Source organism: Mus caroli, unplaced genomic scaffold (assembly GCF_978045245.1).
Source record: "Mus caroli unplaced genomic scaffold, Mus_caroli_1 scaffold_14, whole genome shotgun sequence".
NCBI classification, from domain to species: domain Eukaryota; kingdom Metazoa; phylum Chordata; class Mammalia; order Rodentia; family Muridae; genus Mus; species Mus caroli.
The window spans coordinates 113,960,105-113,977,906 of record NW_028227269.1 but is presented as its reverse complement, the minus strand read 5'-3'; the positions used below and the strand labels follow the sequence as shown (position 1 = coordinate 113,977,906).

The window sequence follows — 17,802 nt, the reverse complement described above, 5'->3', positions numbered from 1 at the left end:
TATAGATGATGTTCTCACTTCACAGAAAGACTTTAAGCAGCTTAAAAGTGAAACACAATTCACTCCCCATAAAGTTAAAGCACACAGTCCTGGCTGGATAATGACAGCGTACCATTTCTTTCCTTACCACAGAGCCAGTAGCAGAACAAATTGCCAAAACACCAAATACCAAGATTCTAAGAAATTCCTTTGACTGATGGGGTGAAATTGTGAATTTTTAAACTTAGCCAAAACACTTATTCACAAATAGAAAGGCTGAAATAGGATCTCAACAGCAACTGCTCACAATTGGTAGATTAGAGGTGCCTCCCTCACCTCTCGGACTTTGGAGTGCACTGGAGACCTCCTTAGAAGGTGGATGCCATGGAACATGAAGTCCTGGATGCAGTCATATTCAATGGTCTGAAACAACAAGAGCAATGACAAGCATCCATCAAACAGGCAGAGAGGCAGGCAAGAATCCCCATACAGCAGCACCTAATCTGTTCCTCTAATTCAGAAAACCTCTGCTATTCTGTCAGAGCTGTTACTATGTATCTATTCCTTTAGTTTCCATATATAAAGAATACATTTAGCTACTTCTACTTTATTTAATGGAACAGGGAATCTGAGTAATGTAGCAAGGTAAGCTCCCCCCACAATCATTAGAAAACAGCTCACATCAGACAAAATACAGACACTAGGAAAAGAAGTATACATAAGCCAGACAGAGATCTCAAAAAACTTATACTGTCCTGGGAACAACACAAGCTTCAACCTGTTTCAAGAACCTCTCAAAAACAAAAACAAAAACAAAAACAAAACCCACAGTAGAGCTACCTCTACGGTAGAGGTCAGAACTCCAGAGACTGACATGAAATCTTCTGGGGTACCTCTGCCAAGTGCTAGGAAAGAAGTGTGTGAGAGACTCTTTGACAACTCCCAATGAAAATAAGCCACAGGGTAAAACAAAAGAAAAGCTGGGCCCAACTGAGACTATGTGTTACCCTAAACTCCAGAGTGCAAGGATGCCACGTCTTTAGGCAAAGACATAAATATGGCTATCAATATCATCTTGAAATTTTACCTTCCTTGAAGTTAATGATAAATCTCTGAATGTGGGGTAACATCCTATCTGACAAATGATGAGACAGGAACTATGCCATATGTTCTGGAAGTTACATAAAGACAAACTGGAACTAAACTGGAACTATTAGAATATGGCATTCCCATCTACAGGTGCCTCCTATAACAAAACATCAATGCCACAGACTTAAAGAGGAGAGCAATAAGCAAAGCCATGAGAGCAACTTTTTGTTGGTGAATAAAAGGCACTTGCAGCCAAGCCAGAAAACCTGAGTACTGACTCCTGAGAGCTGTCCTCTGACCTCCACTTCTACCACAGCACACGTGCACTCACACTCATGCATACACAAATATAAAGCATAAATAATGTAAAAAAAGAATATATACATCTATGTATGTAGGAATTACACACACACACACACACACACACACACACACACACACACACATATATATATATATGAGAATGAATTAAAAGCTAGGCACAATGAAGCAAACCAGTAATTCTAGCACTTAGAAGGCCAAAATAGGAGGACCATGACTTCAAGAGCTAAATTAAAAATAATAAATAAATAAATAAATAAATAAATAAACAAACAAACAAACAGGAGGTAGGGGAACTGGAGAAATGGCTCAGTAGCTAAGAGTGAGTACTGCTCTTCCTGAGCACTCAAGTTCAATTCCCAGCACACATGATGTAAGGCGGCTCACAACTTTCTGTAACTCTAGCTCCAGGGGGATTCAATGTCTCTGGCCTCCAGAGGCCTGAAATTCAATGTAAATAAACACATACATAAACCCTTGCATAGACACATAATTAAAATAACTTAATTAAAGAAAACCAAGCAAACAAAACAATGGCGAATAATGTCCTGGCTTTGCCCTTTTACTAAAATGACCACACATTTAAACTAGTTTATTAAAAGTGTTAAAGGGGAATACAGTAACTTTTGATCTCTAGATATGAAAGAAATGGCAAATATGAGCAATAAAGACCAAGTGTAAGCAGATATAAAGGCAGTGTGGACTGGCCTGCACTAGACACCATGTGGAAGTCTTCCTACCTGCACTAGTTACTGTCAATTCTCCAAAGAGAACAGTCAGAGAGAAGAATACTTTTGGATCGAAGAGAAAAAGTTCTAGCCTTTGGAAATATAGAAGAAAGAAACAGACAATGGTATGACACACAGCTGACAGGTCTCTGGATGTTTAATGCGGACTGTGAATGAGAAAGCTAGATCTCCCTAACATATGCAGTGCATTTGGGAAGGGCTATTTGTGCTCAAAGTGAATGTCACGGACCTCTTAAGATAACATAACCTATGGAGGCACTAGAGGGTTCTGAACAGCACCATCCATGGAAAGAGAACCCAATCACAAATGTAGCTTTTCACTTTCAAGTAGCCAGAATAAAAAATTTAAAAAACTGGTTAAATTACTTAATATATTTTGTTAAGCCTAGTACATCCATCTTGCAGAGGTACCCTTTGACTAGCCACATCCAAGAAACCCAACAACCAGAGGTAACTAGACAGTCTAGGCCCATAGACAACAAAATAAGGAACACAAAACCCACTGACTTCTCTGAAACTGCACATCCCAGCAAGGTGATAGATGGGACTGTGCCTCAACACATGGGCCTCAATGACTCAGCCTGTCATACTTCTACAGCATGATTAACAGCTTTATTTTCAGGTAGACGAGGCACTAGTTTTAAATAGCCCACCCTTGGATATTTAAGTAACTAGAATACAGTAAATGTTAAATAAAATGAAAATACCTCCAACATTTTCCCCGAAGCCTTTTTCCAAGCTCTGAAATAAATTTCTGCAATGTGTACCATCAAAGACCTATTTTTAAAAAGAGATGTTAAAACATGTTTAAATAATTTTACCATATACCACACTTCAGTTATTCTCCTGCCTTAGGAAAAGGAAACTGATAATAGGATATGGTTCTATAAACCATCTGCAATATTACCTACCTGAAATGGAAAGAGGAAGAGACCAAACTGGGGAGAAGAGGCTGGAATAAAAACTCCTCCTCAGTCAATGTTACCCTAATCCTGACAACATAGGCCCAGAAGTAAATTCTATAGTCACAAATTTTCAAATATAGACTGATGAGAGAGCTTACTTGGTAAATGCACTTGACCAAGCTAAATGACCTGTCAATGCCTGGACCCCGATTGGTGAGAAAAGAGAACTCTTACAAGCTGTCCTCTCACCTCCACATGTGTACCATGGGATACCCACACTCACACCTCTTCCCCCCAAACACACATATAATAGCACACTCACACCCACACTTACAACCCTCCAAAACACAAACAAATAAACTTTAAAATCATCTACATTAAAAAATTAGTTCAGCACAAACATTTTACAAAGGAAACAATCTAGACTATACCAAGAACTCTGCATTCAAACTAGAACCAAATCCCCACTCAGTGCTTACATGGCTACCTAACATTAAGGGACTTAGTAACTGTAGCCAACCTCCGCAGTAAGGAATGATATCCAAAACAAAAAGCACCTAAGCAAATATACATGATTTGCATGGCAGTCTGACTGCTGAATAAAAGAAGTACTAGGGCTAGAACTTCCTAACTGTAGTTCTTCCTAGTTATACCACAGGGCTACGCACCACAACCACACAGTTCAGCCCATACTAAATGAGATGGTGTACTCTATACTCAAAATGTTCTCTGAATACTAACAACTTGGGCTTTGTTGTAAGACATATATCTGTCTAAAAAACTACCACTGCTTTCTGTTCCAGAGTGAGGTAGTAGGGCCACATGACCCCAGAGACTGGAGATCAACCTGGGCAGCAAACACAGCCCCCAAGGGGAAAAAGAGGAAAACTGGAAAAAAAAAACCCAAAAAAACAAAAACAAACAAACAAACAAACAAACAAAACCCAATGAAACCTCAATCACTACAGGAAAAATGCTTTATTAGAGGAAAAAAAACTACCTAATGATACAGTAGTGAATCATAAGATATAATTTCTAAAGCTCCCAATTATGTTAATATAAACAGGGTGGTGATGCATAACTGCAATGGGGAAGCTAAGGCAGTTAGACTGCTGTGTAGTGACAGGCCAGATCGGGCTACATAGCAAGACCTTGTCTTAATGCACACATACACATATGAGCACACACACACACCTCACACATGTGCACACTCAAAACTTTTAAAACAAGCCAAGAGAACCTTTTAAAGTCAGACCTCTAATACTTACTTTTGTAATCCAGCTAACTGGTTTTTAATGGTCTCATGGATCATTTTAATAAAGTCTACATTCCAACTAAAGAGAAAACTAAGAAATCTTCTTCCCTGTAAATGAAAAAAAAAAAGTGAGGATAAACTGGGCATGGTAGCACACACCTGTAATCCTAGCTACTTGGGAGGCTGAGACAGAATATGACAAGATCAAGGTCAGCTTGGCCACACAAACATCATTTAGTTGTAGTAAAACTACAACTAAACAAAACTATCTAATACGAACAAGTATTTATTTAATACATCCAAAGTCAGCTATTTATAAAAATGAAGCCCAAGTCAGTATCACTTGGCAAGTTTGCACAGGGGTTGAACTGGGAAGTGCTACAGTGGCTCTCCTAACATCAGAGACCTGTGGGCTCACAGACATTCCTCCCTTGGGTAGAGCAGCAGCTGCACTGAACATCTGTCTTTAAGGAGCTCAGAGACAGAGCCATACAGAGTTCCACCACAGGTCCATAAAAACTTCAATCTAGCTATCATGGACAGTGGGTAATGTAAAACTAAAAATTCCTGAAATCTTTGTTTGACCCTATCATAAAGCTCTTTATTCTCACCAACCTAACAATCCTGGAGATGAAGGTGAAAGCCTTGTGCTTGACATCTTTCCAATAATGATGGTAACCATTGCATGAGGAAAGTGGCCCTCTCCACACACATCCTGCACCACTGACTGATGCTGCTGCTTCACTCAAACCATGCCATGTGCTCCTCCCAGAAGTTTGAAACAACACCTGCTGCTCTGGCTATGGAAGAAACACTGAGGTTATAGAGTGCGTGCCCTCTACACAATAGGCAGGGTTAGAGGCAGACTTTTCCAGTGGAGCTAAAGAACTTGGTACTAACCATGTATGCTCTACAGGCTGAGGACTGAGACCCTAAGGAATACTCTTTTTTTTTTTTCATTTTATTTATTAGATATTTTCTTTATTTACATTTCAAATGTTATCTCCTTTCCTGTTTTCCTCTCTGAAAAAGCCCTATCCCCTGCCTCTCCCCCTGTTCACAACCTACCCACTCCTGCTTCCTGGCCCTGGCATTCCCCTATACTGGGGCATAGAACCTTTACAGGACCGGGGGCCTCTCCTCCCATTGATGTCCGACTAGACCATCCTCTGCTAAATATGCAGCTAGAGCCATGATTCCCACCATGTGCATTCTTCGGTTGATGGTTTAGTGGGAGGACTCTTTGGAAGCTGTCTCTTTGAGAGACATGTCCCAAACACACTGTATTATGGTCACCCTGCACCCCACCAAGGGCACACAATCCACACTCAATAGCCACTATACAATGACCTCATATAACAGAACTAATCTCTAGAAACCATGTTAATAAACTATTACTTATATATTTTTTTAAAACTTGGCAGGACTAGAGATTGAATCTAAGACCTCATATATGCTAGACAAGCTTTTAGCCCTAGCCCAAAAATTACTTGGTACAAAGAAGTACCTATAAAATGTCATTTATCTTAAGTATATAATAAATATAAAAAGGTATTAAGACAATACACATTCTTTTTATTTCATAAGTTCTCTAGTCCATGGCTCTTTATACGTGAGAAACATCTTAACTGAAACTGGCCATATGAACTGAACTTGTTCAGTTCTCTCATGGGACTGGACTGGCTCACAATGGGTACTCAAACAAGAGGTCAGAGCCCCTCACTAGTTTTCCTGAATGGTGAAAAGATAAATGGAGATGTGTTGTGATAATTTTTGTGTATATGCCAATTAAACACAATCATGTGGCCAGGGGATGCTTAGTAACCAAGCACTTACCTAGCATGCACGAGGCTCTGAGTTCAAATCTCAGAATACACACACTCTCCCCAACCCCATGCTGATTAGTACTTTGTCAACTTGATACAATCTAGAATCATCTGAGGGGAGGAAACCTCAATTAAGAAAAAATTGCCGCCAGGCGTGTTGGCAGACGCCTTTAATTCCAGCACTCGGGAGGCAGAGGCAGGTGGATTTCTGAGTTTGAGGCCATCGTGGTCTACAAAGTGAGTTCCAGGACAGCCAGGGCTATACAGGGAAACCCTGTCTCGAAAAAAAAACAAAAAAAAAAAACAAAAACGAAAATATTGCCATATATCCAAGCAAATGGGGCATTTTCTTGATTAATGAATGATGTGGGAGGGCCCTCACATTATGGGTGGTGCTACTCATAGACAAGTGGTCCTGGATGGTTTGAGAAAACAGGCTAAGCAAAGCTTGGCGGTGCATGAGTTTAAATCCCACTACATGTGATGCAGAGGCAGGCAGATTTCTGTGAGTTCAAGACCAGTTTGGTCTATATAGAAGGTTCCAGGCCAGCCAGGGCTATGTGGAAAGATCCTTTCTCAAAAACGAACACATTTCAAGTAAGAATATTAAGAGAGCAATAACCTATGTTAAGGACTAGACAGCAAGGGCTATATATAATAGAGACCCTGTCTCAAAAAATAAAAAACAAAACAAGAGCAGCAGCAACAACAAAAGGAAAGTGAAAGCAGGCTTAGAAAACCATGGGAAGCAGCCCAGTAAACAGCATTCTGGTATGGCCTCTGCTTTAGTTCTGGCCTCCAGCTTCCTGCTTTGAGTTTCTGCCCTGACCTCCTTCAGTGATGGAGTGTGATCAGAGTTGAAATTAATCCTTTCCTCCCAAGGCTGCTTTTAGACATAGTATTTTACAACTCTAAGATCACATACACACACACACACACACACACACACACACAAATAACCTGTAGAAATAAGAGAGCAAAACTTAGCCACAGGGACATACTTTCTTACATTTACATATGTGTTTATATATGTATATAAAACATTATATATGTGATTCTACATGTATGATATACATATATGTAAATGTATGTAAATATCTGTAAATCAAATTTATTGATACATAGTTCCATCCAGTTTAACGATAAAAATAAGGCAGGATGTGCTCCATAAGGGCCATCCAAATCAAACTGATGGGGAGTGAGCTCACAGATCTTTTTTTTTCCCTGAGACATCGTTTCTTTGTTTGGAACTGGCTTTCTAGCCCCTTGAGTGCTGGGATTAAAGGCATGTGCCACCATGCCCAGCTTAGTACAAGCTCTTACTGCTGACCTTTGCACAAAACAGCATAGTACAAACAACAGCCACATGAATTTAAGGAAAGCATCCATTAATATCCCACCAACAAATCAAAAACAAAAAAACAAAGAAACAACAACAACAACAAAAAACCTACTAATTCTGGAATTTTTGTTTAAGAAACAGAAATATTATAAGAATATGTTTTTGTTTTAATGCTAGGTTTGGGATATGCAGCTGCTTCCAACTGTCTATAGCCACTGTGATTTACCTCAGGCTCTAGCAGAGGTGTGTTTTTTGCCAGCTGCAGATAGTGTCTGCAATTGTGTGACAATTGGAATTCTTGGAACTTTTCAGAGGGTATTTAAATGCTAGGGCCCAGATAAATGTGTGGTGGGATGGTTGGTGCTCATCTGGGGGGGTTGGTTGTGGTTTGTTTGTAGTAGTGCTCAAAGAAGAAAAAATGGAAAAAAATTAGATTCAGAGATCTCTAGCTCTCTCTCCCTTCTCTATCCTCCTTCTCTCCTATCTAGTGATAGAACGGTAGGAAAAAAAATACACAAATTAGCAAACACCAGCTATAACTTACCTCTTCCTTCTTGATGTAATTAACATTTATGAAGCACTCAAGTAGCATATCTTTAATTTCTCTACTTTCCTCCCAATCATAATCAAAGCAATACAAAGCCTGATGGATGCGCCACAGCCGACACACATCTGCCCCCTGTGAATGAATGGCACACACGAGTTTCAGGTACTTTCTTTTCCTTTATAAGGACTTCATAGCAATGTGAGATAATTTCCTTAAGAATTCTAAATCATGCCTGCCTTTTATCCAGGATACTCCCTGACTACCTGCTCAGTCCTACTCTAGAGTATGTATATCTCTCCAAGGACCACAGGGGCACAGGTATCTCCTCCCGCCCTCTACTCAATAACTCAGAAAGACCCACTGGCACAGCTTAGTCTGAGAAAGTTTGGCCTTTCCTGCACGCCTGCTTCCTTCCCACTGCGTAACAAGGAACAAGACAGGCAGAGTAACTGCCTTTCACCATGAAGAGAGACAAAGAAGAGTATCCACCCTTAGAAAAGAACATGGAAGAAAAAGTTCAATTTTCAATCTCCGTCTGGATTGTGCTCCCACCTTGGACCTCTACACATCGCTGTAAGAAACACCTAGGCTGGGAAGTTATAGAATCCAACCCTTCTACCTAATCCACCTCACAAAGTATATCCTGAAGAAAGGAAACATACTGATTTGGTCTCCAGACTCCTCCTCAGCAGCATGATAAATGCAGTCTTTCCCATGTCCTCCTTGGCAGGAAGGCCCCTTTCCCACCATTTGACACACAGATCCTGAATAGAGTTCTGGAGTTTTTGTTCAGATTCAGGTAATGCATATAAAATACCTAAAACACAGCACAAATGTTTTCTGTTATTAAGCAACATATTACCAATTGAGACTCAAAAGTACAGAGTACTGGCCTAGAGAGATGGCTCAGCAGTTGAGAGCATTGGTTGCTCTTCCAGAGATCCTGAGTTTAATCCCCAGCAACTACATGGTGGCTCACAACCATCTATAATGTGATCTGACTCCCTGTTCTGGCACACAGGTATACATGCAGATAGGACACTCATATACACAAAAGTTCAGAGTACTATGACTTAGTACAAGGCCTAGCTAGGCAAATATCAGTTTAATTTGCCAAATAAACATCATTTATGGAATGCCAATACTTACAAAACAGAGAACTTTAGACCTGGAAGCCTCATACTAACACATCTTGCTATCACTACAATTCTACCCCCACCAGGACAGGCTCTGACCACCAATCCACTACAAGCTCAATGTGGTAGCTTCACAGATCTAGGCTCAAAGATGGAAAAAAAAATCAAAGCAAATAACATAGTGAATATAAAAACTATTGCTTTTAGAAACATAAGCTCAATAATTGTTAATAATATGCTAATAACTACCCACAGATGCCTGACTACCGTTATACACACATAAAGCTCCTAGTAATTATGAGTCTGAAAGCAACTACCATGACAGTACTCATTTTACCACAATTTGGAGACTATAAATAAACGGGTAGTAAAATCCACAAAGTATATATAGAAATGTCTTTCTATACTGCCTGGGGTAATTTAAGATGATGATGATGATGATAATAATAATAATATACTATCAACTTGGAGAGTAACAAAGAAAGAGGGTTAGAGGGAGAGTAGCTGGAAGGGACTAGATTAAAAACATACTAAAAATATAAAATATTTAAAAAGAAAAAATAGGCTAATTTCAAGAAATCAGACTAAAGCAACATCCTAAAGACATAAAGAACCCCAAGCGATGTTAAGACTGAGAACTTGTAAATGTGTCCCAGGAAACAACACCCACATGAACAAGTGCTCAGAAGATAGTTCTATAAAATCCTTAACATTGCTTTCACATCTATAAAATAACTTTGTGTGTAAATATTTTCTTACCAGGTTTTTCATTACTTCAGGCAAGTGTACCTGTTTCATAGACAGCTTTGCAGGGCTCAGTTAAAGAAAACAAGAACTACGGGAACCAACAACTCCAGAGACCATGGTCATCCTTAACAAGAAATTCAGTGACACAGATTCTTGGGCTCTGTGGCAACAGCACAAATTAAGAACGCTGTAGTCAGACATGTCCCTTCAAACAGGCACTTGTTATATTAGTCCTGTGAGTCCAGGCACACTGTCCTGAAGAACCTGTAAGTAACAGCAGCCAGCAGGCTCAGATCCCAGATCGTCCTCTGCAACACTGGAACAGAGCCTGGCTAACTCACGGTGCCCTTGAGAACTTGAGTGCAAAGAAATGCCTTTAAATTCTTGTTTCAGATTGCTGCCCTGCTCATGAACATAGGTGACTTCCCTTTAAAAGGTGCCATGTTAGTGTCCACTACTGAATAGGCCACTTACCATTCAATATAACAGCACACTCCAGGAGGGCTCCATAGTTCTCATGTTCATTTATTATAGATACAGAAGCAAGAATTACAGTCACAATTGCACATATTATTTTTATGCTCTTTCTCTAAAATTAAACATTAAAACATAAGTGAGTTAAAATGAGGATCTTGTAACACTCAAGTTATTTTTAAAAAAATCAAATAGTTACTAAATTTCAAAAATGAAGCTACCTCTAGCTTTTTCTAAAAGGTAGATTAAAACTGAATATAAGTCAAATGTCCTAAGAGAATCATAGCATTGAGCAGTAGAACAGCAATAGCAGGACTGGGCAGCAGGTAAAAATCACAATGAACAAAACTACAGAACTGGCATATTGCATTTTCTTAACTTTAATGTTCAACTATTGAACTGAGCATAGTGGCACATGCCTTGAATCCCAGTGCTGAAGAAGCTGAGGCAGGCGACCTCTCTGAGTTTGAGGCCAGCCAGGTCTGCATGTGAGTTCCAGGCCAGCCAGGACTAATAGTGAGACTCTGTCTCAAAAAGAATGTTCAGTTGTTCAAATAAACAATCTTTTCTTAACGCAGCAAAGAAGAAAATTTTTATTTTTGAAAGACAAATACCATCTTTGGACTGTGCTCTGATTCCATATCATCTGCACCCTCGTCTTCCACTGTCTGCCACCTGTCCACAGGGCTTTCCAACAATGTTTCTGTTAGTAAGTCCTTCAGTCTTTGCCATAATTCTTCTTTCTGTTTCCTTGATAATTCATCTAGTAGTTCACTTAAGCTGAAAGGACTAGAAGAATCTTTCTGTAAAATATTTTTAAAAGCACAAAATATGAAAATTTAGTTTTATTCTTTTTATACTGGTATTAATAGAAAAGTTTAAGTACAAAATTAGTTACGTGTTTAAGCATTTGGCCAGCTTTTTCAAAATCCTTTCCTAATAAGGAAAAAGTACAGAATCATCAAACAGAAAGCATCAAATCTCTCCTCTACTTCTTAAGACTGGATAGTTAAAATTTAAAATTTCACCCCCTTAAAATTCCTAAAACCAATTCAAATGCCCACCATCCCCAGGCCTGTCATTGGGTACCAATGTATGCTGGAGGTAAAAACCGAAAAGGGTCAGATTCCCTTCCTTCCAGTTCTTTGTCCTACCAACAGACCCTTCATGTCATCTGCTCCTCAGCCCTACACAGCACCCTTTCCCTGAACCACTGAGTCCTTCCCCATGCCCCTGGCTTACTGGACTCTCTTCTCACTTTGGGCAGACTGACCATATCTCTCTCAGAGAGTAAGAACAGGCACTGTCAAACATATGCAACCCAATTAAAAGGACTTTCTAGCAGCTTCTCTGGAACAATTGAGGCTCAAGTATAGTGACAATAATAGATTATAGCCTATGGAATAAATTAGTATCATTGAGGTTATAAATTAATAGAACTCAAATCATTCATTAATAGCACTGACATGCTGCAGGGCACCAATGAATAAAAATAAAGAAATATGGAGTTCACAAATGACAATTTGATAGTCATCACAGTAATAGACTCTAGTAAGAACTATCCACAGATACTAAAACAAACAGGTACAAGTGTGCTTAGAGGCAGGTCATCCACAGCTATGTGTTTCCTCAGAGAGCCCATAGTTACAAGGAGAAAGCAGAAAGCTACCAGGATAAGTCATGAGCACCCAACTCATTCACCCACCAAATGACCCCCATATAACAAGGCTGTCCTGAAAGGCCCTAACACTTCCAAGCAGTTCCTTCTGAGACACTCGATCTGACTGAATTGGCTAATAGAAAAAAGAATACAAAAAGAGTCACCCACACCTACAACCTTTCAGTTTTGTGACAAGCACAGGAAGCCAGAGCGGTCTCCTACAATCCCAGATTACAGAACAATTAAGAGATGTGACAGCTGCCGGGCTTGGTGGCACACGCCTTTAGTCCCAGCACTCGGGAGGCAGAGGCAGGCGGATTTCTGAGTTCAAGGCCAGCCTGGTCTACAAAGTGAGTTCCAGGACAGCCAGGGCTACACAGAGAAACCCTGCCTCGAAAACCCAAAAAAAAAAAAAAAAAAAGAGAGAGAGAGATGTGACAGCTAACAGCAGAGTCTGACACTGGGCTGGATCCTGGATCAGGAAAAGCATGACTATAAAGGACATTATTGTGCCAACTGTTCAAACATAAATGTACTGTATTTAGTGCTCAAAGTTTCATGTCTTGAGGATCTTCATGTAATTTTATACAATGGAATTTCAATCACTGGAAAAGAAAAATGAAATTTGAAGGAAAATTAATAGCTCTACAGAGTACTGGATTAACTAAGGTCACCCAGATTCATCGAAAAATTGCCTGTACTTTCTCATATGCAGAGCCCAAGTTTTAATACTTCCATGTACTATGTCCATGTGAAAGTGGGTGTGAAAGTGGATATAGGCTATTAAACTTCATAAAAGACCATGAGGGGCAAAAGTGGTGCTGGGTAAGGAAAAACATGGGAAAAGTACACACATGACATACAAGCAGAAAGGAAGCTACTGTATAGAAGCATATGGGAGGGGGCAGGAGATAGGAAAGAGTGTGGAGAAAAATTAAAACAACAAACTAACGTGAAAAATACCATAATGAAACCTAATTACATGTTTAAGTTTCAAGAATGTACAGGGCTGTGGAAATAGCTCAAATGGTTAAGTCAACATGGAAGATCCACCTTTGGATCCCCAGATCCATTTAAAAACCTGAGCATGGCAACCTGACTCTGTAATTGCTGCTTTTTGAGGTAGGTAACAAGAGATAAGAGGATCTTTGTCTAGAAGCTCTTGGGCCACCTACAAGAGCTTCTGTGACAAAATTCCAGACTGAGATATCCTGTCTCAGACAAAAGATGGAAGGCATCCGAAGACCTAGACCTGAGGCCATTGTCTGACCTCCACATGTGCACCCCTTGTTAAATAAACATACACACAAGTTCAAGCACACATAAGAAGAATTCACAGTGTACTTAGTGGTTACCAATTACTGTATTCTTTACCCTAGAATCATTCTCTGTTTTGGAATCATTTACGACAGTTAGTTATAGGCATGTGACTCCCTCAGGGTGTATTTTTCTAAAACAAAGGTACTTTCTTTAACAACAAAAAATCATTAGCTCCACCAGTCTATTGACCACAGCTCCCCCACCTCCCAAGCCCACTGCACTGCACTCTTAAGCACTAATGTTCCACATGCCTCTCAGGCTAGTTTGTCTTTTTCTTCTCTTTTCTGCTTTTCTGTTCTTTCCCCCATAAGAATGGCAGGGGCTGTGTAAGCTGGTCATCTACTTCCAACTATAAACTCCCAATCTTTCTCCAGGGAAAGCATCTTACTTACCATATGTAATGATTTGCATATGCTTGGCCCAGGGAGTGGCACTATTAGAAGGTATGGCCCTGTTGGCGTAGGTGTGTCACTGTTGGTGTGGGCTATAAGACTCTCACCCCAGCTGCCTAGATGCTGTCATGCTCCCACCTTGATGAAACTGAACTGAATCTCTGAACCTGTAAGCCAACCCCAATTAAATGTTGTCCTTGTGAGAGTCTCCTTCGTCATGGTGTCTTTTCACAGCACCAGAGCACTTGTTTTTAATAACTTAATGTGTGCTACTGTATTCTATTAGGGTCCTATCTTTAATGTGTCTTAGGCAAAATGTTTTAGTATTGTATCTCTAGCCCTATTTTCTCCAATAACCTCTGTGGATTATTTACTTGAGACAGTCTTTCTTTTTAGCCCAGACTGACCACAAACCCAACAGGCCTCAATTCATGATTCTTCTGCCTCAGAATTCTGAGTGCTGTAATTGCTGGTATAGACCATCATGCCCACCATTCTGGTTATCACCAATGCTGCAAGGTGGTGGTTGTTAACAATGCACATGTCAAAACTCAGTGATTCACCAAGTTGGAGAAACTCATCCAACAGGCCTCAAACTGATGTGCATCTTTTCCTTAGCTCCTATCAGGTTAAAGTACTGAAACTGCCATTATAGAAAATGGCACTCCATAACATTCAACTTGATGAAACTTAACAATGTACAGTTCTAATACAGACACATAAATTTATATTGTCAAGCTTCATGATGTCTGGTTACATTAAGTTATTAAGTATAAACAAAGCTCACTAATGCTAGACTAAAAAAGACTAATAAATATTTCACCAAGATATCTGCTAGCTGCCACGCAATACCACAGAGACTCAACACTAATAGACTGCTATTATGAAGGGACTTTAAAAAGATGCATTCTCAGTAGGTCACTAATGTGCCCTTGAATTACTACATTTCTTTCTATTTGTGTGTGTGTACAGCTGTGCATGTGTATGAAGACCATAGTTGATGTTAGATGTCAGGATCTCTTATTGATCCTAGAGTTTACTGACTAGAAAGACTACTGTCTATCAAGCTTTAGAAATCTACCTGTCTCTACCTCCCAGTGCTGAGATTATAGGCATGCCAATGGGACCTGGCCTTTACAAAGATGATTCTCAGGCTTGGATGGCAAGCACTTCATAAACTGACTCATCTCCCCAGCTCTCTGCTTGCCTTTTAATATTATTAACTTACTTTACTACCAGCTCAGATCATTTTAGTTTTAGTTCAACTGTGGCGTGTGACTCGAAACAACAGCCTTTGGGCATTAAATACAGATGAATTACATTTCTAACACAAACCAAGAAGACACACTTCCACTAAAGTAGACAGTTACACAGTTATAAATTATATTTTGCTCCTATAAACACTATTATGGTATGACCTGAGACAAGACCATTTATGAGATCATTTGTCTTATTTAGAAAAGTAGTTTTGTAAATGTTACCAGCAATAAATTCATGATTAGACCCTTCCCTAATCTTGTACCTTTTGATTTTCAATGAATAACCTTAATCAAAATAGGTTGGGCATGTTGGCTCAGGCCTCCTGCACAAAGGACCAACTATCACAGCACTAGTGCAGAGCTCCACTCTACTCCACTCTAGTTCCTGTATCATGCACTCTCTCACACAGTCCCAGAACAGAAGCCCCCACCTACAGCTAACAGTACCTTTCTATCTCTTGTCTAGACTGCTCTGACCTTCAAACACACTGTCAATCTGTCTCGTGGCCACCACCCTGAACATGCGTATTAACAGTCATCTTTTCCCCACACCTAGGCTGTTCTCTCACCACTATATCCAACCAAACACACTGCTATCTATCCCTGCAGTTGAAGGCTTCCAACTTCCACCTAAAGCCAGTTTCAGTGATAAGCACAACACTCTCCCTACCTGGCCTGGTCCCTCAACCTGTTCTGTACAGGCAGGCAGACAAGCATTCAGAGGCCAATCTTTTCGCTGTCTTCTGTTCTAACTTCCCCTCCACTCTGGCTCCTCTGTCTATACACTGGCCACTGTCTGCCCACTGGACAAACTCTGAACTTTCTAAAAGTTCTGCAGTGGTATGCATGAGAAATGCTCTCTACAGTCTCCGGTATTTGAACAGTTGGTTCCCAGTTGGTGGCACTGTTTGGGGAGGTTTATAGTGCTAACGTCTTGAAGTTTGTTATGCATATGCTTGCAGTTGAGAATATGAGCTCTCAGCCTCCTGCTCCCGCTGACATGCCTCCCCATCATGATGGGCTCAGTCCTCTGGAACCATAAGCCAAAAATAAGGTCTTTTTGTTAAGTTGCTTTTGATCACGGTGTTTTGTCCCAGCAACAGAAAAGTTACTCAGCTTCCCATCATCCCTGCTTTGTCCATTGCATCCATCACTGCACTCTCGACCTGCCAAAACTCTTCAGGGTAAAACACAGCCAGCCTTCTCCTAGCCTTAGGGAGTTCCTTCTGATCCATGGGCTCGTTGGATAACTTCTGTTTATCTTCTACTTTTTAACTCAGCCCCATTTCATTCTAAAGAATTTACCTAGCTTTTTAAAAATAAACATTCACTGAGAGAACTGCATTTTACTCGGTGACACGATTTTAGAATATCCAGGGTCAAACTACAATAAGAGTAAAACACATAACTTACATCAAGTTGAAGAAACTGCAGAAATTCTTCAACCAACTCCTTAGATACTGCTTGGATGAACGCCTCACGTTTTTCCATGACGGATGTGACTGTTCTAAGGGAGCCTTACAACCCTAGTAAGATACAATCAGACCAAAACGTAAATGTGCAAAATGTCCCGTAAGTTTTAATTTAATACAAACATTCAAGAAATTTTATACCACTACAGAAGACAGTTTATAACACTGATACAAAATGGCAATAAACTGAAAAAAAATCTGATGATGTTATAAACAAAACATCTATGTTATCACCAATTATCAATGTAACTACAATGAAAGAAACAAGAAATTAAAACTGCCTCAGGAATCTTACTTTCTCTTACTTTTAGCCTTTTAGAAGCTGGCTTGGGAAGAAAGACCTGACTTACGCAATAGAGTCAGGCTCATCTCCACATCTGAATTCTGCAGACTCCACTTCTAATGTCCCATTCCTCCAAGAAGATCCCACCCAACAATTCTCTCTTGTTTTTCAAGAGAGAGACTTGGAAGTAAAACCACAAAAACAGCCCTGAGGTCACCTGGGAGCTTGTTAGGCAGTGCATCTGTGCCCCACTCCAGCACCCCCCCTCCTCTGCACACCTATAGGATAATGAGAGCTCGGGGGACCTTGCTCATTCTTCTTCCTACATGTGATTTCCCAGGTAAAATGCCATCCTATTTTACCTTTACACCTGGTGCTACAATGACATATTCAAAGCAAAAACCTAACAATACAGTTACAACAAATGATATTTGCAACAGGTCTTCTCATCTTAAGAATAAATTTGAAAATCTCTCATACCTTTAGAAATACAGCAATATGGAGAATTATTGGCATTAATTATGGTGAGTGTGAATCACAATATACATTCCTATCCTAAATTGAATAAAAGTAGAAAATAGCCTCAATTTGACAACTCCTCACATTAGTAAAATTTAAATATAGCCACTTCATTCCCCAATTCAAATGGCTGAATTGTGAACCATAACTTTTTTGTGATGAATAAAATGGAGAGGGAAAGGTGGGTTGCCAGTATCACCACTTTACTAATTATGGTCACTTTGTTTACTTAAGTACATGTCTTTGGCAACTTAGTATGCCATATAATGTCTACATATGCTAGACTTACAAACCGTGACTCAGTATCTTAGATTTTTCTCTTTCCTTAGTTCATAACTAAGTTGCTCCCTAGATCAGTCCTAGGTATAGGTTCGGGTTCCTCCCTATGTCAGTGCAAGAATAAATCCAGCGTCTTCACCACCACGTCAGGCCCCAGTTAAGTGTCAACACTGCTGTCCCCCCTAGTCGGCTCCCCAGCCCCGTGCCAGGATCTTCCATGTCATTCTCTGGTCAGGGCTGGGGTTCTC

General features: G+C 40.0%; 1 protein-coding gene across 3 annotated transcripts in view; it reads right to left on the bottom strand.

Moving 5' to 3' along the window:
- Positions 1 to 16,948, bottom strand: part of Ncapg2 (non-SMC condensin II complex subunit G2) — a 53,929-nt gene extending 36,981 nt beyond the window's left edge. For 2 of the 3 annotated variants that reach the window (XM_085830722.1, XM_085830721.1), the window contains exons 1-9: positions 16,824 to 16,948; positions 16,415 to 16,527; positions 10,985 to 11,173; positions 10,371 to 10,485; positions 8,676 to 8,830; positions 8,011 to 8,145; positions 4,312 to 4,406; positions 2,846 to 2,915; positions 316 to 402 (exon numbers count right to left, since the gene is read on the bottom strand). In XM_085830722.1, coding sequence (XP_085686848.1) covers positions 316 to 402; positions 2,846 to 2,915; positions 4,312 to 4,406; positions 8,011 to 8,145; positions 8,676 to 8,830; positions 10,371 to 10,485; positions 10,985 to 11,173; positions 16,415 to 16,492 — 924 coding nt within the window. In that variant the 5' untranslated portion in view covers positions 16,493 to 16,527; positions 16,824 to 16,948. Of the gene's footprint in view, positions 1 to 315; positions 403 to 2,845; positions 2,916 to 4,311; positions 4,407 to 8,010; positions 8,146 to 8,675; positions 8,831 to 10,370; positions 10,486 to 10,984; positions 11,174 to 16,414; positions 16,528 to 16,778 lie in introns of all 3 variants that reach the window. The other variant, XM_085830723.1, reaches the window with a different exon arrangement.
- Between the last annotated feature and the right edge of the window lie 854 nt (positions 16,949 to 17,802).